Source organism: Pelophylax lessonae (assembly GCF_965119305.1).
Source record: "Pelophylax lessonae genome assembly, chromosome: 7".
Lineage (NCBI taxonomy): Eukaryota > Metazoa > Chordata > Amphibia > Anura > Ranidae > Pelophylax > Pelophylax lessonae.
Genome location: NC_138774.1, coordinates 40,757,531 through 40,777,422, shown reverse-complemented (window position 1 = coordinate 40,777,422; position 19,892 = coordinate 40,757,531). Strand labels below are relative to the sequence as shown.

Here is a 19,892-nt window from a genome sequence, read left to right as displayed (position 1 = left end):
CACACCCTACTCATTGTGAAAAAAATGAGAAAGAAAGAAGTGACAAACCACAAATAAAAAAACACAGAAACACAAAGTGGGGGAAGGGGAAGTGGAAGTGGAGAAGTGCTGGAGTGTCAAGGTGCAAGACCTTGACAGGCCCTTCGGCCAGGAATAAAAAAATTTCTCTGGTCCAGGCCAAAAGGCCCGTACCTAGAGGCAGGTGCGAAAAAAGTGTGTGTGGTGCAGTGACCAAGGTGCCCGAAAAACTTGAGGTGAGCTCCCCCACCGTGAGAATTAAGGCACCCCTGGTATGCCACCCCAGGGGCACATACACCACAGGCTTCTTTCGGGTCCCGGCCTACGGCCAGACCACTGCAGCCCATCCCTACCAGGAGGCATCAGAGCTTAGGGAGAGCCTGCCTTCAACTGGGGACAAGCCTTTTTCAAGGCCAGATTCAACTCAGGAGGAAAGGCCCTCCCACCACCATCACCATTCCTTACCAATCACATACAAATATTATCACTTATACTATATTTCAATATAATGAGATTTACCTCTACCAGTTTGTTTGATGTCTGCTTCTTGACAAAGTATCATCATTGTGCTTCTGGTATAGCTTTCAGTGAATTCAGTGCCATTACAAAATGTGTCTGACTAATCTAGAGTGTCACGGGGCTGAGGTACTTGTGAGGTCAAGGCCAAAGGTCGGACAACCCATCCTATTCAGTGATTCCTGCGGTGGTAGCGCTACACTAGGAATAAACTGGAGGCTGTGTGAACAGGACGTTGTATCTCTCTCTGGTGAATAGGGATAAGCTAAATGCAAATTAGTGAAGTCATATCACTGATGTATTCATTCACAAGCATAACATTTTTCCCAGCCCATTCTTTTACCAGGGACCTTCCTCTATATTGATATTGCAAAATGAATTTCTTCATACATTGAGGGCAAAATGTATTCTGCTACATGTCTTTTAGTAAAAAATCCTAATATGTGTATATTATTTCATTTGTTCTGAAAGTTATAGTGTCTACAAACCATGGGATAAATATTTGAAAATTGATCAATCCTGATGTACTGACAGACCATCTAATTTCTTGAGGCCCTTGAAATGCCAGGGCAATACAGATATCCCCAGGTATTTAGTAGGAGGCATGGCAGGTTTTTTGAAGAAGTAATTTTTTGTCACAATTGTTTTGACAAAGAAGAAGTTAAATACATTTTTCACAATTTTTTTTTTTTTTTGCATACTGTGACCATTGCAGTACAGCGTCATCAGGTGACTGGTGTGGTCATGATCAGGGATACTGACTGGTGACAGTATGTTAAAAACATAAATACAACCTTTTTAACACAGTTTTAACATGTTGTTTATACATACTTTCATCAGAGTAGTTCAGTGTCACCATAGTGACACTGTACTACTATGGGGGGGTGATCACGGATTTTTAGTTTACACTTTTATTGTTGGTACAGTGATGATCAGTGTAACAGCAATGTTTTAAACTATCATGAATGAGTAACATTCATATCAGCTGTAATTACTATTGTGTGATACGATTGGCCCACAGCTATCACATGGTACGGGGTGCTGTAATTGCCCAGGTACCATGTGATGGCGTTGGGCCAATCGCAGCATCACAATGCTAAGCACAACTGTTATGAAAAATCACTTTTCTTAACAGTTGTGTTTACGATGTGATTTTTTGATCGCATAGCAGCCAAGTACCTGGAGCCACAATCCGCTGTGTCCAGTGGACCGGGGGTGCACTTTGTGCCAATCAATCGGCGACATAAATGCAAGTCAGTGGTTCTCAACTCTGGGCCTCAGGACCCACTAACAGGCCAGGTTTGCAAGATAACTGAAATACATCACAGGTGATATATTTTGCAGCTCAGTGATTGTAGTATTCTAGTCTGCATCTCCCAAAGGTAATACTTAAAATCTGGCCTGTTAGTGGGCCCTGAGGACCGGAGTTGAGAACCACTGATGTAAGTAATTGTGCCTTGCAGTGACACCGGCACGCAGTATAATTACAGACAGCATGTGGTTAAAGGATGGAGAGCTCAGAGTAGTTTTCTATGAGTTTGAGCTATGGCTCTCCCCAACATATAGAAGTAACAGAAGCTATCCAATGGTTATATCTCAAAGCCACGTATAAGATCTGTCTGATCAGATTGGATGGTGTATGGGAGTCTGCACTAGTATAATATGAATGATAAGCTACTGATGTACTTTCTAAATGTATGTGGCTTTCTTTCTGAGGTTCTGCCCTAATATCAACGCTATTACTCGATGGACTTTTTTTCTTTTCTCGGTGCACAATTCCAAGTTTTGAGGCAGAGTTGATGCACTAGCTGTTAACTAACAAATAAATAAGAAAATGGTGCAAATTGAAGTTTTGGTGGTGGAAAATTTCAAGGAAAAGAAATGCTGGAGTGGTACTGCCACCTCTAGTGATCCCTCATTTGGATGCCTCTGTCTCCTGTGAGAGCAGGAAGAGGGGAGAGCCGTGCAGCAGCCGGGGAAAGCACTGGATTGTGAGAGGAGACAGGTAGGTGTTCAAAGATAGTAGGTAGTATTTTACCTTAATGCAGAGAAAAAACACTTAAACTTTAGAACCACTTTCACTTTATTTAAAGGTCGACTCCAGACACAAAAACTTGAATGTTCTCATCAATAATCACTGATCACTCAGTTCTTGGGTCTGCTCTGAGCAGAGATCGGTGACGGTCAGTCACTGCTTTGTTCTCTGCCCCTTTAGTAATCACTGGAGGACGAGGCATGAGAGGGAATGGGAGTGGCTGGCTCAGGCTCTCAGTTGCATGTTGAGAGGCTCAGCCAGCTGCCTTTCATGAATCTGGGTGGATCCCGACTTTATTTTTGGGATCCTCTCAGGGTCTGGAGTGGCTTTGTGATGTCAGATGACAGGGCTTTAGTCCGCTATTGGCTCATTCTGGGTTACGGGAGTGCAAAAGTAAGTGCAGTTTTTGACCCACATGAGAAATATGGCCAAAGGAACTTTGGCCATACTTCTATTTATGTGTAAGACTAAAAAATTAAAACCCGCGCTAAGATAGTGTATAAATCGTAAGTTTAAATAAATATCTAAAATAAATTGATAGTGTATCCTGAAGCTGCTACTCACTAGGTAAAACACCAGAAAAGTTAAAATTCATAAAAGGCAGCGCTAACAGGTAAAATAAATAATCTGTGTATACTATAATTAGTAAATAAAGTGCACAATGTGTTCAAAAAAATTGCAAAATAGATAAAAATTCATCCATAATAAAGTGCATAAGTGTAGTGCAATTAAATGTCCATCAAGCAATCGTATATATATATTGGTGCAAATATAAATAAATAAAGTGCAGTCCAAAAGGTGGTTCCCTCAAGGGAACTAAGGTGCTGGAAAGTGCTTATATACTCCACGAAAAGTGCCCAGGTGCTCTCAGGATGAAGACCCCTTATGGGGATACACTCACTAAATAAAGGAAAAAAGGAAGCCTTAAGCTCACACAATGTCCCCTTTATGAATGGATGGATCCAGCACAGCTTCTTTAAGGATGCCTTTATCTTAACTCCTCTCCACTTAATTCACGACCATATATTATGAAGGAGAAAGGAGCCATACATAGTGAAGCCCGTAGGTAATTTATTAAAAAAACATAAAGAATACTACTCACAAGTGTTGAAATATTTCGAGCATTGGTTACATCCACATAGAAGTCATTCCACTTTCGCGTACGCTGCCGGCGTGCGTTCCACGGTGGTTTACAGGAAATTACGTCATGCGTTGCTCCGCAGCCCGGAAGTGCGGCAAAGCATTTCGCCCGCCTTTATTGGGCGTTATCAAAGACCAGATCTTTGATAACGCCCAAAAAAGGTGGGCGAAATGAGACGACGGACTTCCGGGCAGCGGAGCAATGCACGACGTCATTTCCTGTAAACCACCGTGGAACGCACGCCGGCAGCGTACGCGGAAGTGGAATGACTTCTATGTGGATGTAAAAAATGCTCGAAATATTTCAACGCTTGTGAGTAGTATTACCTACGGGCTTCACTATGTATGGCTCCTTTCTCCTTCATAATATATGGTCGTGAATTAAGTGGAGAGGAGTTAAGATAAAGGCATCCTTAAAGAGGCTGTGCTGGATCCATCCATCCGTCCAGGGGACATTGTGTGAGCTTAAGGCTTCCTTTTTTCCTTTATTTAGTGAGTGTATCCCCATAAGGGGTCTTCATCCTGAGAGCACCTGGGCACTTTTCGTGGAGTATATAAGCACTTTCCAGCACCTTAGTTCCCTTGAGGGAACCACCTTTTGGACTGCACTTTATTTATTTATATTTGCACCAATATATATATACGATTGCTTGATGGACATTTAATTGCACTTCACTTATGCACTTTATTATGGATGAATTTTTATCTATTTTGCAATTATTTTGAACACATTGTGCACTTTATTTACTAATTTATTATAGTATACACGGATTATTTATTTTACCTGTTAGCGCTGCCTTTTATGAATTTCATACTTCTATTTAATTCTCTTTCTGCCACCGAGATATGTCATATGGGGTTTTAGTCCACATTCACACCGGCAAAGCACACACACAGACAAGGGCCATATTTTGCCTGCACATGGATACACAGAGGTTCCATGCATCTAACTGCAGACCATCCATGTGAATTGGGACACAGCAGCTGCACCCACATCTGTGTCGGTGTGGTGCCTGTTCCCAAATGAGTGTATGTTTTATGACATGCAACTGCACCCACACGCATGTGAAACTGGGAGCAGCGACTGTGTCCACGAAGCTGCTGTGTCCCAGTCAACATGATAGGGAATGCCAACACAGAACACCTCTGTACCCCATGAAGGCAAAAAATGGCCCTTACATGGGTGTATACTTAAGTACATCTATGTGAATGAGGCCTTACACACACTCCTGGCTGTTGCAACAAAAGGGTTAAAACCTACCTCCAGCGATCCCCCACCCCCATCATCCTTTCTTTGTTTTTACAGTTGTAATGTAATTTACATTTTCCAAAGGTAAAATTTATTTAATCAACCTACAAATGAAAATTACAATAAAAAACACATTTAACGTACATTCAGAATCTTTAACGTCAAGTACAGCAATCACTTAATATTGAAGAAATATAAAACAATAATTCCAGTCATAGATGTTTTTTTGAAAGGTATTTATTTTTCAATTTTTCAACCAACAAAAGATAAAACAGGTACAGACAATGCCAATAAAACACGTATGGAGCAAGCATATAAACATACCAGGGCACCGAAAGACATTGCATCTTAGACATTTCCCAGTCATAGATGTTTAATTTGAAATACTATACGTAAATATAGAACAATGAGAGAAGAAAATTGGATATAATTATATGACACAAAACCTATATTACATTTTTTGTAAAAATCCTGATCCTAATTAGCAAAACAAATAAAATAAACAGAAAAGACCCCAAAACCTGATTGTAGATAACTTTTAAATATATATATCTTAAAGTTAACCTGTGTTTTGGCCATACTATGTAGAGTAACAGGTACACGTTAGTCCAAGGAATGAAAACAACAAGTATTTGTCCAATGTCGTCACTAGGGTTGGTGTCACCTGGTGTGGTAAACCATGGTGTCGCCCCCCCACTAGCCTGCCATATTTATCTGTGCTCTGTTCTGCCGCTACGGAGTCAAAGTAGGACAGTCAGTAAGGCACTGAGCAGGCTAAGCACATCTGCACAGCTGCCCCCCCTAGCCTGCCACAGTGCTACTTTATGGGGTCACCCCTCTAGCGGGTGTCACCAGGGTGCGATCCACACCCCCATAGTGATGCCGCTGTATTTATCCCCTTTGCCCTCCCTCCTGGTGGCCCTTCAACAGGGTAATAATACCAGGTGGTGTATCTTCTCCATTATGTGATTACTATGGTTGGCTGTCATAGTGGTCACAAGGTCAGAGCCCTCCCTGCTGGCTCCCAATCATAAACAGAGATCAGGTAACGGTCTATGACAGTTCGCTTACTGTGCTGGAAGTGTGCAATGAGTACAGAAACCTCGGTTCCCATGAATGCATTAGTGTCCAACCTCCCTGCCACAGCACATATGCTTTCTGTGGTTGAGCTTAAGTACTTCTGTTCCACTCTGATCTATAGCCGTCCTGTGAAATAATACCTGCATACTCTTGCTGCAGAACATGGAGCTTATATAGCCAACATTGAGGTCTGCAGCCTATCACACATAGGAAGGCAAATTATGTGCAGCCTCTGTGTAGATTGAGCAACTCAAAAAATGCAGAAATCTTTGAAAAGTGAAAGGTACATACTGCTGATTTTCTATGGAGTAATGTGAACCCATTAGTTTACTTAGTATGGGCAAAATCTAGGTTTACTTAAGACTAAAACAGTCAGTAATAACATAGTGCATAACATCTATAAAAATTCTATAATGAAAGCAAACCTGTCATAAGGTGAATTATCATTTACTTATCTAGTGGAAAGGTAAAGTTTAAATATTTAAGCAACCTATTACTTTATTTTGTCCCAGTATATACATCCAGGGTGCGCTGCTGGTAATAATCCTACAAAAATGTCACTTCATATACGACAATTAGAATCCTCAGTCATAGAAAATTAGTACAGACTGCATGGCACAGTTCAATAGTTTAGGACTAATGTCAGATCCATCTTCCAAACAGCACACAAATCCACCTTTCTGACAGATCCAATACTATAAGGAAGAACACTAGATAACTTGTCACTATTATTCATGCCTAGTAATGAGTGAATTTTAGCAAATGTCACAACACTTTGGTGAAGCAGATGCTAGTAGTAGCTTTGCAGTGCACAGTTGCAATCTACTCCCAGTTTTGTCAATTAGTAAATGAGCCCCTTCACACTCTGTGCTAGTTCAATTGAAGAGCCTGATCTTTGAGCAGCAGTAAGTTCTTTAGCTGTGGTCAGCAGAATGTGAAATCCATTAGGAATGTTTAGCAAAATTCAAAAATGAGGCCACACTCCATGGAAATCCTACTGGTAAGTTTATTGTGAGTAGCTGTCTGTTTACACAGTCCCCACCTTTATGCCACAACCCCTGACTGCCCATCCTTTGGCTTTATCATAGACCTTGGAGGGGCAAAACCTGTCAGAGGAGTGTGGCAAATGGGCAGGGACTGTGTAAACATCCAGCTACACACAATAAACTTACCATAGGATTTCCATAGAGCGCAATCTTGTTTTTAAATTTTGCTATACATACTGAGCTAGATGAGCTCCTGAGAGCAATGGACTTCCCAAGAGGCTGTTTTAGGAGCTTGGAGTGGTACAGTCTTTTTTTTTTTGCCATTAGGAATGCTGTTTTATTCATAAAGGGGGGTGGAAGAGATTAGGGGACATGATTGCTCACTCCTTTTGACATAATTGTTCTAATAGAGTAGTACCATAATGGGTTAGAATATGGGCTTCTTAAATTGGCAGACACTAACTAAACTGCAAAGGGATCAGGATTGGAGTAAGAGATTGGATCACCTAAAGAAATCTGCAATATTGACTTGCCTGAACTACTAGTAGTCTAGGAAAGAGCTACCAATCCACTTGCCAATATTCTATCTAATTCTGTCATTCCTGTCCAAGGTAATAACTTCCGCAAAGTAAAACCTTCAGACTTTGCTGGCAGCCATGATTTCCATATTCAGTGGTCTTCAATTATCTACAAATAATGAATTAATGTTTGCATAACCATATTCCTTTCTTTGATTAGGTTGGTCCTATGTTTGTAGATTGAATGAGCCTCAGATTGGAGAAACCAATCTCATCCGGCCAGATCATTTACAAGGCTCATTCAATCTCACACGGCCAGAGCTTTAACATATTTGGCAAAGTAGTTATCCTGCAATCAGTTTTTCTCCTGCCCATTAAATAATGGATTGGGTTCCAGAGTTGAGATTTCCCTGTGCACATGCTGATTACCAGTAAATTGGGCCGATGATGGCATTTCTTGGCCGTACAACTGGCTGTGATATGAAAGTCTAAATATGATTGGTGGCTGTGGTCAACACAGCAGTTCTTATTTTAGGCACATTTCAGAACGAGGACAACGGTGGACTCTGGATGACAACATGGCTACCAGTATAGTATGGACATTTATATTGGACACAGTTAATACTTTAGTAGGCATAATGGAGCATGTAATAAATACTTTTCACAAAGATGACCTCAGTGTTCTGCATTACAATATCAAATCAGCCATGGATATGAAGAACCATGGAATTTCACCTCTAAAAAAATGCAGAATGAATGGCCGCCACAGATCCCACCAGCTGCTGAATGTATAATACTTAAAGTGCCCCTGTAAAAATCCTAACATCATAGAAGAGCACATGATGTCTACCAACTAATTATGTTTGCATTTATACTGATTCTGGAATATGACAGGTTCTCCTTAATCACAAAGTGCGTATTTCTAAAAAGAAAGAAGCAAAGCGAGAATTGTATACAAATAAAGAAAACAGTCTCCATTCTTCTCCTTTGTGCACCTGCAAAGAACAAAAAGTATATATTTATATAGTCCTATATCAGAAGTTTTGTTAGTTACTCTCAGTAAATGTTTTATTATCAGTCCTATCCATAAATGTGAGGAAAGGTACAGTGTTCATCCAATGTAAAATGGAGTCTTCACCCAACATGTTCTACACATTGAAATCCTGAATCGGCTTTACAGTACTCTGGTAATACACATCCTTCCATATTTGTGGATAGTACGGCTTTTGTTTATAACTCTAATTTGGATCATATAACATTTCTTAATAAGTGCTTAGTGGTGCCGCTCCAGGCTAAGGTGTAGAGCGTCATTGGCACTCAGGATAGTAGGAATGCCAGCGTAAGAAAAACTCATCCAGTGACCAATGAACCTTTAAGCATGATACTGCCACTCACCATAGCCAAACCTGGTGTGGATGTATACATGTGAAATCCTCAGTCAATGCCCCTCCTCAGGCAATGTCCCCTGACATGTTTCATCCATAGGGGTTATTTAAGCCCCAGTGGTCAGGGCAAAACATATGAGGGAGCATGGCCTGAGGAGCAGCACTGATTGACGCTTTCACACCAGGATTGGCTATGGTAAGCGGCGGTCTCATGCTTAAAATTATGAAAAATTCTTTGCATACCTTGACAGTTTAACATATGTAGCCCCCTCCTAAGTAGATGCTAGGTAAAAGCATTGTTTGCTCCATCTTCTTATCAGGGGAGCCTGATCAGTAGTTTTGCCTGTTACATGTGTCCGTGTGTGATTCACTTGGTCTGAGCCAGTGTCCCCACTGTGTCCAATGGGGAGATTGTTGGACAGTGGAGGAAACCCAGCCAGTGACATACAGGCTTTTGTGGCTGTCCCAGTGGGAGGGCAAAATAGCAGTGCATCCTGGGATAGGCCATAAAAGCCGGAGGCACATGTGACAGGGTGTCTTTGGGCGGGTAGCCAGATGCCAGGAGGAGGGTGGCGGCTGTCTCTCCTCCTGTTGCTGAGGAGAGTGGTAACACGGCAGTCGGCCTAGTGGACTGACGAGTGGAGCTGAAGGCAGAGCAACCCAGGGAAAAACAGTGTCCGTGAGTACCGGGAAGCTTGCCAGGGGTCTGTCCAGGAAGGGGACCACTCCAGTGGAGAGTCAGTGGACAAGGGGCTAGCATGCACTGGAAGTGAGAAAAGGGGTGCCAGGTTGGGACCCTGAAGAGGAATTCATTTAGGATTATATTTTTTACTTCACTTCATTGGCAAGGTGAAGCAGCGGCCTTGCCGAACACACTACAGTCAGTTGTCCTCAGAAATTGTGCATAGTTCAAGTTGGAGTATCCCACTCATCCCTTCTCCTATCCAAGTTCTAAAATAAAACACAAAAAACCAAATCCCCTGGACTGTTCATTGTCTGAACCAAGTGTTAAAGCGATAATATTTTACAGACTGTTGCTATGGGTAACCCAGGGCAATCCACACTCCGCAGCTCCTTAGGGGGAAGTGCTACATATAAAATAGAAGGCTTGTGAAAACTAGACAAAAAATATATCTGCAAGCTAGGGAGACAGATAAGTTCATTCGCATCACCTGAGCAAGAGACCTGAGCTGTTTTGAAAGCTTGCAATTTTTTTATTGACTCAACCAAAAAGAAAGTACCATTTAGGGCCAATTAAATGTTATATGTTATAGTAATGAGCGAAGTGTGGTGTGGTGCATTAAGATGCTATACATTAAAGCGGTTGTAAACTCAATTAAAAAAAAACTAAAAAAAAAAAAACCTGCAAGACAAAGGCATAATGAGCTAGTATGCATCGCATACTAGCCCATTATGTGTAACTTACCTTAAAACGAAGCCCCAACACGGACCCCCGGACATCGCTGCGGGCGCTGCCATGGTCCCTCGTCGTCTCTTCCGGGTTCGGCGGCTCCGGCGCGCTGATTGGCCGGAAGAGACGGCTCCTGCGCGATGATTGGCCGGAGCCGCGATAACGTCACTCCCGCGCATGCGCGCGGGAGTGATTTTTCCGGCAAACTCCGGCAAACTAATTGAAGGTCCCCCCCGGACCTTCAGAGCGCATGCGCCGCTCGCGCGAGCGGCTGCATGCACTGTAAATATCTCCTAAACCATGCCGGTTTAGGAGATATTATTTGTACCTACAGGTAAGCCTTATTATAGGCTTACCTGTAGGTCAAAGTGTCAAAAAGCGGGATACTACCGCTTTAAGCAAATCATCAAATTTTTCTAAACAAAAAAAAAAAGACCGAAAACTTTGAAAAAAAAAAATTTCCTAGTTTGTTATAATATTTTGCAAACAGGTAATTTTTCTCCTTCACTGATGGGCACTGATCAGATGGCACTGATAAGGCGGCACTGGTGGGCACCGGAGGGCTCTGATAGGTGGCACTAAAGGGCACTGATAGGTGACACTGATAGTGGGCACTGATTGGCACTACTGGTGGGCACTGTTGGGACTGCACTGATATTTAGAAAACTGATAATCAGTGCTGACGTCCCTTCAACAGAAGTGGGTTATCAACTTTCTTATTCTCTCCTCACGCTGACCGTGAGGAAAGAAAAGCCGATAACTGGCTTCTGTTTACATCCTGTGATCAGCTGTCATTGGCCCTTTACCCTGATCTGTGATCAGCTGAGTCCCAAGGACTCCGTGATCATGGAGCGCGCTGCCCACATGCTGCAGGGGATGGGTGAGAAGCGCAGACACGGAAGGATGTCCATGTATGCCCCTCCCAGCATTGTAAGCCCATGCTGTAGTATCTTTCGGCTAAAGCGCGGGCAGGAAGTGGTTAAATGGGTAAAAAACTGCATTACGCCAGAACCAGTGACTTAGTATGTAGAAGTAGCTGAAGATCTGAGTTTAAAGGACCTCCTGACTTGTTCAGCCAGTTTTTAATGAGTGAAACATTTTCATGTTCACAATTTTTATAGTGAATACCATATGTTGTCAAAGATGGGATTTATAACCTTCCTTGGACATATGAGGCAGTATCTAGTATGTTTTCTTTAGGCAACGTGTCAAATCAAATGTAGCAAAACTTACATTCAGGCCTTCACTTCCTTGGAGTTGTCAGAAGCGGTGTCGGAAGCTGTAAAATATAAAGCAATGATTACCATGTGCTTCTATTATAGTACTAACTTGCTTGAGGCGAATGTAGCCATATTAGTGCACTTGCGACAGAAACAAGAGTACATTAGTGCAAATAAAAAAAAGTATTACGGACAGTACTAAGATGGCTATATCAGGGTTGTGATGGAACCATCCAGCATCCGGCTTGGGTGCTTCCGTCAGTATTCAGCTTCCTCCAGTCTGGACCCAGGAACCAGGTATTATGGCTGAGCACCCAAGGACTAAACGACACTAGCTTAGGTGCAAACTGGAACTTGAACTGTTTATTGTAAACTCACAAAGAATATATTGCACAAGATCAGGTAGAGCCTGATCACATTATTGTATACAATGCAAACTGTACACAGGAATATAATTAACATAGCTAAGGAACATCCAAAATAATTAAGCTAATTAATGGTGAAGCTCCACCCAAAAGGGGTTGATTTATTTGCCTCCTTCCCCCCTCCGCTGCCACATTTGGCATCTTTTGGGGGGGGAGCAGCTACCTGGTATTGACAGGTACCTGCTCCCACTTGCGGCTGACTTTGCCGCAGCAAACTCATCCAGAAGTTTATCCCGCCCCCTCCGCCTTCCCCCGATGCTGGGCCATTCACAAAGCACAGTGTTCATCACGCATGCGCAGTAGGGAACCGGCTTTTCCCATACACAAAATGGAGGCGGCAGCACCCAAGAGCCAATTGAAAAATTAGCTCGGGTGAAGATACCGCTGGATTCGTGGACAGGTAAGTGTCCTAAAGTCAGAGGCTACAGTATTTCAGGGTTCATACACATTTTTACCAATATAATTCCATGACTTTTCCATGACTTCACGTAAATATTCATGACCTAAAGTTTCATGAAATCTCTATGTTTACATGTTAAATAAGAAGAAAATCCATGTCATACCCAACATATTTTTACTAAAATAAATGACAATCTGTAGTATACATGGGGAAAAAGCTTCAGTTTAGGCAGTCATGATGGAGGTGCTCCCGGACTGGTATGGATGGCACAGTCAGATGCACAAAATGCGGCGCTTACTCTGAAGGCCCAAGCCACAGTCATGATGGAGGTGCAGGTGGACTGGTATGGATGGCACAGATGCACAAATGCGGCGCTTACTCTTGTCTATACTTAGGGGTCAAGTCCTGGGAAAAAAAGTGTGGGGCTGTGGACATGATACAGGAGGTGGTCAAAGGCTGCAGACATGGTACAGGAGATAGTCAGAGACTGCAGACATGGTAGAAGAGATGGTCAGAGAGTGCGGACATGATACAGAAGATGGTCAGAGAGTGCGGACATGATACAAGAGATGGTCAGAGAGTGCGGACATGATACAAGAGATGGTCAGAGAGTGCGGACATGATACAAGAGATGGTCAGAGAGTGCGGACATGATACAAGAGATGGTCAGAGAGTGCGGACATGATACAAGAGATGGTCAAGAACTGCGGACATGATAGAAGATAGAAGAGCAGTAGGGAGGCTGGAGATAAAAAAAATAAATGTCTAGCCTTAGTGTAGTACACAATATTCATGGGACAGCTTGATACATCAGAAGAATTGAGTTGGTCTGTAAATTTGGAGGCACTTTAGAATAATCAGAACCTATTGAAATACTAAATGCTCCTTTTCCACTTTTAAAAGTCTAATTAGACTGTATGCTGCTTTCACAAGATGCATTTTCCTCCTTATTCATCTTATCATATGATGATTGGCATACACACAGTGAAGTGGAAGATATGGGCACAATATAAAGTAGACAGCACACTATGGGAATATAACTATGACAAGTATTAAGCAACTTCTCTGTCCCTAAAAGAGATACAGTGTGTCCTAGTCCTTCGACATTAGAGAAAATTAAAACAGGGATGGGGATGATAAAGATAATAATGTTAAAGCAGTTAGTAGAAAAATGCTAGATCTCTGAAAGTTACTGTTATAGAAAATACTATGAGATGTTTTAAAATGGGGCGGCGCCAGCATGAGGCAGTTTAGGCAGCCCCCTTGAGAAGGGGTGGTAAAAAATTCCTGTCACCAGCAGGCAAACTAAAGCTAAACTAATTAGCTAAACTAATTTTAGTTTGCTCACTGTTTAGGAGGCTGCTGTCACCGAGGGAGCACAAGGAGTGCAGTAGGCAAGTAGGGCGGTGGACATGTCACCCCCGCGTCATCACGTTCATGCGGCCGGCCCGCCCTCCAGTGACGCTTCCGCTGCCTGTGATTGGTTTGCTGCTGCTGGCCAGTCACATCCAGGCAAACCGCGGCCGGCCCTCCCCGCTGCCAGTGATTGATGCTGCACGATTATCTCCTCGGCTGCTGCGTGACAGCGCACGGGTATACCGCGGACCCGGAAGACAAATAGTATGTGGCACAAACATTACTGAATAAAATAAATTACACTAAAGTCTTTAAGCATCAACTCCCCCCGCCGCTCCCTGCTCCTCCCCAGTTACATTTCCATGACTTTTCCAAAACCTTTGTGGAATCCTAATTTTCCATGACCTTTCCAGGCCTGGAAAGTGTCATCTTCAAATTTCAAAACTTTTCCAGGTTTTCAAGGACCGTACGAACCCTGGTATTTGTAGCTACCGACTTTTATTTTTATCTGAAGCAACCTTGAGCTACGCTTTAAACTAGTCACTTAACCACTTAAGCCCCGGAAGATTTTACCCCCATTCCGACCAGGGGGTATTTTACGACTCGGCACTGCGTGACTTTAACTGACAATTGTGCGGTCATGCAATGTGGTACCCAAACGAAATTTACGTCCTTTTTTTCCCACAAACAGAGCTTTCTTTTGGTGGTATTTGATCACCTCTGCGCTTTTTATTTTTTGCGATATTAATAAAAAAAGAGCGAAAATTTTGCAAAAAAATGACATTTTCAACTTTGTCTTTTAAAAAATATCCAATATACTCAATTTATGTATTTTTTTTTGGCCAAAATATATTTAGCTACATGTCTTTGACAAAAAAAAATTCAATGAGCGTATTTTTATTGGTTTGCGCAAAAGTTATAGCGTCTACAAACTATGGTGTAAATACAGAAATTTACGCAGCTTTAATTTTTGACTGCCTATCTCATTTCATGAAGTGCTAAAATGGCAGGGCAGTACAAAACCCCCCCAAACTACCACTTTTTGGAAAGTAGACATCCTAAGGAATGTTCTGAGAGGCATGTTGAGCTCATTGAATATTTCATTTTTTTGTCACAGGTGTTTGAAAAATGACTAAAAATTTTTTTTTTTTTTTTTTTTTACACAAAGTTGTCATTGAAATGATATATTGCTCACACATGCCATGGGTATATGTGTAATTACACCCCAAAATATATTCTGCTGCTTCTCCTGAGTACAGGGATACCACATATGTGGGACTTTTTGGGAGCCTAGCTGTGTATGGGACCACAAAAACAAATCCCCACCATCAGAATTTCAAAGGGCGTACATTTTTCATTGCATTTTCTCACTACCTCTAACGGTTTAGGAGGCCCTGAAATGTCAAGATACCACAAAACCCCCCCAAATGACCCCATTTTGGAAAGTAGACACCCCAAGCTGTTTGCTAAGAGGCATGGTGAGTCCATGGAATATTTTATATTTTACCACAAGTTTTGGGAATATTACTATTTTTTTTTTTTATTTTTTTTTTTTTACACAACGTTGTCACTAAAAGATAAAATTCTCACACATGACATGGGTATATGTGGAATTACACCCCAAAATACATTCTGCCACTTCTCCTGAGTATGGGGATGCCCCATGTGTGAGACTTTTTGGGAGCCTAGCTGTGTACAGGACCGCGAAAACCAATCAACACTCCCAGGTTTTCTAATGGCGTAAATTGTGCATGTCACCTCTGCACTACCTGTCACAGTTTCGGAGGCCCTAAAATTCCAAGATAGCACAAACCCCCCCCAAATGACCCCATTTTGGAAAGTAGACACCCCAAGCTATTTGCTGAGAGGCATGGTGAGTCCATGGAATATTTTATATTCTGCCACAAGTTCCGGGAAATACATATATATATATTTTTTTTTTTTTCACAAAGTTGTCAGTAAATGAAATATTGCTCACACATGCCATGGGTATATGTGAAATGACACCCCAAAATACATTCTGCTGCTTCTCCTGAGTACAGGGATACCCCATGTGTGAGACTTTTTTGCAGTCTAGCCGAGTACAGGTCCCCGAAAACCAGTCCCCGCTTTCAGGCTTTCCAAGGGCGTAAATTGTTGATTTCACTCCTGACTACCTATCACAGTTTCGGAGGCCCTAAAATTCCAAGATAGCACAAAACCGCCCCAAATGACCCCATTTTGGAAAGTAGACACCCCAAGCTATTTGCTGAGAGGCATGGTGAGTCCATGGAATATTTTATATTTTGCCACAAGTTCCGGGAAATATATATATATATATATATTTTTTTTTTTTTTCACAAAGTTGTCAGTAAATGAAATATTGCTCACACATGCCATGGGTATATGTGAAATGACACCCCAAAATACATTCTGCTGCTTCTCCTGAGTACAGGGATACCCCATGTGTGAGACTTTTTTGCAGTCTAGCCGAGTACAGGTCCCCGAAAACCAGTCCCCACTTTCAGGCTTTCCAAGGGCGTAAATTGTTGATTTCACTCCTGACTACCTATCACAGTTTCGGAGGCCCTAAAATTCCAAGATAGCACAAAACCCCCCCAAATGACCCCATTTTGGAAAGTAGACACCCCAAGCTATTTGCTGAGAGGCATGGTGAGTCCATGGAATATTTTATATTTTGCCACAAGTTCCGGGAAATATATATATATATATATATATATATATATATTTTTTTTTTTTTTTTACACAAAGTTGTCAGTAAATGATATATTGCTCACACATGCCATGGGTATATGTGAACTGACACCCCAAAATACATTCTGCTGCTTCTCCTGAGTATAGGGATACCCCATGTGTGAGACTTTTTTGCAGTCTAGCCGAGTACAGGACCCCGAAAACCAATCATCGCCTTCAGGCTTTCCAAGGGCGTAAATTGTTGATTTCACTCCTGACTACCTATCACAGTTTTGGAGGCCATGAAATGCCAAGACATCACAACCCCCCCCCCAAATGACCCCTTTTCAGAAAGTAGACACCCTGAGCTATTTGCAGAGAGGCATGTTGAGTGTTTTGCAGATCTCACTTTTTGTCACAAAATTTGGAAATTGAAAAAAGAGGAAAAAAAATGCATTTTCCTGTTTTTTCTTCATTTTCCAAAAAAAATTAGAGCTGCAAAATACTCACCATGCCTCTCAGCAAATAGATTGGAGTGTCTACTTTGCAAAATGGGGTCATTTGGGGGGGGTTTGTGCAATCTTGGCTTTTTATGGACTTCAAAACTGTGATAGGTAGTAAGGAGTGAGATCAACAATTTACGCCCTTAGAAAGCCTAAAGGTGCGCATTGGTTTTCCGGGTCCTGTACGCGGCTAGACTGGCAAAAAGTCTCACACATGGGGTATCATTGTACTCAGGAGAAGCAGCAGAATGTATTTTGGGGTGTCATTTCACATATACCCATGGCCTGTGTGAGCAATATATCATTTACTGACAACTTTGTGTAAAAAAATAAAAAAAAATAAAAAAATTTTTTTTCCTCGAAACTTGTGGCAAAATATAAACTATTCCATGGACTCACCATACTTCTCAGCCAGTAGCTTGGAGTGTCTACTTTGCAAAATGGGGTCATTTGGGGGGGTTTTGTGCCATCTTGAAATTTCAGGGCCTCTGAAACTGTGACAGGTAGTCAGGGGTAAAATCAGCAATTTACGCCATTAGAAAACCTGAAGATGTGGATTGGTTTTCGGGGGCGCGTACACAGCTAGGCTCCCAAAAAGTCTCACACATGTGGTATCCCTGTACTCAGGAGAAGCAAAAGAATGTATTTTGGGGTGTCATTTCACATATTCCCATGGCATGCATGAGCAATATATCATTTAGTGACAACTTTCTGTAAAAAAACAACAACAAAAAAAAAAATAATAATTTTACCGAAACTTGTGGCAAAATATAAAATATTCCATGGACTCACCATGCCTCTCAGAAAAAAGCTTTGGGTGTCTACTTTTCAAAAAGGGGTCATTAGGGGGGTGTTTGAACAGTTCCGGCATTTTATACTCAATCTTATCCACACATCACCCACTCTTCTAACCACTTGAAAACCAAGCCTTTTCTGTGCCTTTTTGTTTACATGAAAAAATATTTTTTTTTTACTAGAAAATTACTTTGAACCCCCAAACATTATATATTTTTTTAAAGCAGAGGCCCTATAGAATAAAATGGTGGATGTTGCAAATTTTTTTGTCACACGGTATTTGCGCACAGATTTTCCAAACGCAATTTTTGCGAAAAAAATACATTTTTTTTTAATTTATTGCACAAATACACTATATAATTCCAATTTTTTTGGTAAAATTTAAAAAGATGATCTTATGCCGAGTTCATAGACACCTAACATGACATGCTTTAAAAATTGCGCATGCCTGCGCAGCGACAAAAACGTATGTACATTTTTGAAAACCTTTAAAAGTCTCTACAGGTTACCACTTTAGACTTACAGAGGAGGTCTACTGCAAGAATTACTGCACTCGATCTGGCGATCGCGGCGATACCTCACATGCATGCTGCAATTGTGGTTTACATATGACACTAGACCACCGCTTGCGTGCGCCATTGCGCGCAAGCACCGGGGGTAAGGGGGGGGGCTCAATTTTTTTTTTTTTTTTTTCTTTTGCTTTTTTATGTTATTTTGACACCTTTCCTTTAATTTTTTTTTTTTTAAATCATTTTTATTGTTATCATAGTGAATTTAAATATCCCCTATGATAGCAATCTGTAGTGACAGGTACTCTTTTTTAAAAAAATTGGGGTCTTTTAGACTCTAGATCTCTCCTCTGACCTTAACGCATCTGACCACACCAAAATTGGTGTGATAAAATACTTTCCCAATTTCCCAATGGCCCTGTTTATTTCTGGCGAAACAGAAGTCATAAAATGCTCGTAGCCTCCGGCATCTTAGGCCATAGAGATGATTGGAGCCATTCTCATCTCCAATTAGCTCTATGGTTAGATAATTGAACCACCGGCTGCACTCTCGGGTTAACCGGTGGGACAGGAGAGCCAGAGAAAAACCATGGAAGGCTGCGGAAGGCGGCGGTGGGGGGGGGGGGAGGCCCCTCCCACTGCATGTAAAAGCAGTCTAGCGGCCAATTACCTGCTAGAATTGCTTTTACATGTAAGCCGACCGCTGGCTGTAAAAAACGATACCAAGATGATGCCTAAATCTGCAGGCATCATCCTGGTATAACCACTCAAAGTCCAGCAACGTACCAGTACATTGCTGGTCCTAGTTTGGCATATAGGTTTTTTTTTTTTTCATGCAGCCTGTGGGCTGAACGGAAAAAAAGAGAACCTATCAGAAATCAGCACAGGAATAATGCGTAGTATTACTCATCATTAACCGCCCAAACAACCACCCACTGAATTTAATGATGGGTATACACGACACTATCCACGTATACCAAAATAGGATTTTAACTGCAGTGCTGAAATCAGAAAATCACCACAGCTGCTATCAGCAAAGGTATCCATATATGCTGAGCGCAAACGCTGTTTGTGTCAGAATATATAAAATCAATGCGTGGTAGCCGACGAGGGACCTGCAAGAGAAACAGGTCACAAAAGAATGAAAAAACAAACAAAGGACATTGAAAAAAAGTATAGTAGGAAGGAGTAGAAGGACATATAAAATGACTGACAACAACAGTTTTTGGATCTTCATCATTAACCGCCCAAACAACCACCCACTGAATTTAATGATGGGTATACACGGCGCTATCCACGTATACCAAAATAGGATTTTAACTGCAGTGCTGAAATCAGAAAATCACCACAGCTGCTATCAGCAAAGGTATCCATATATGCTGAGCGCAAACGCTGTTTGTGTCAGAATATATAAAATCAATGCGTGGTAGCCGACGAGGGACCTGCAAGAGAAACAGGTCACAAAAGAATGAAAAAACAAACAAAGGACATTGAAAAAAAGTATAGTAGGAAGGAGTAGAAGGACATATAAAATTACTGACACCACAACAGTTTTTGGATCCTTTTATTTTTCTTTCTAACTGTTCCTTTACTTCTTGATTTGGGAGGGACTGCGATCATCTGCGATCTTCTCTTCCAGCTTGGGTCTCTCAAAATGTCGATGGACATCCAAC

The 19,892-nt window shown here is 41.7% G+C and overlaps 2 protein-coding genes across 2 annotated transcripts in view; both read right to left on the bottom strand.

Annotated features, from left to right (window-relative positions):
* The window catches only part of LOC309559451 (class I histocompatibility antigen, F10 alpha chain-like), a 751,751-nt gene that overhangs the window by 284,751 nt on the left and 447,108 nt on the right, over window positions 1-19,892 (bottom strand). The gene's annotated exons all lie outside the window — the stretch shown is intronic.
* LOC309559450 (class I histocompatibility antigen, F10 alpha chain-like) overlaps window positions 8,360-19,892 on the bottom strand; it is a 69,858-nt gene continuing 58,325 nt past the window's right edge. Inside the window, exons 7-8 of the mRNA XM_082262717.1 lie at window positions 11,572-11,617; window positions 8,360-8,537 (exon numbers count right to left, since the gene is read on the bottom strand). Coding sequence (XP_082118843.1) covers window positions 11,574-11,617 — 44 coding nt within the window. The 3' untranslated portion in view covers window positions 8,360-8,537; window positions 11,572-11,573. The remainder of the gene's footprint in view (window positions 8,538-11,571; window positions 11,618-19,892) is intronic.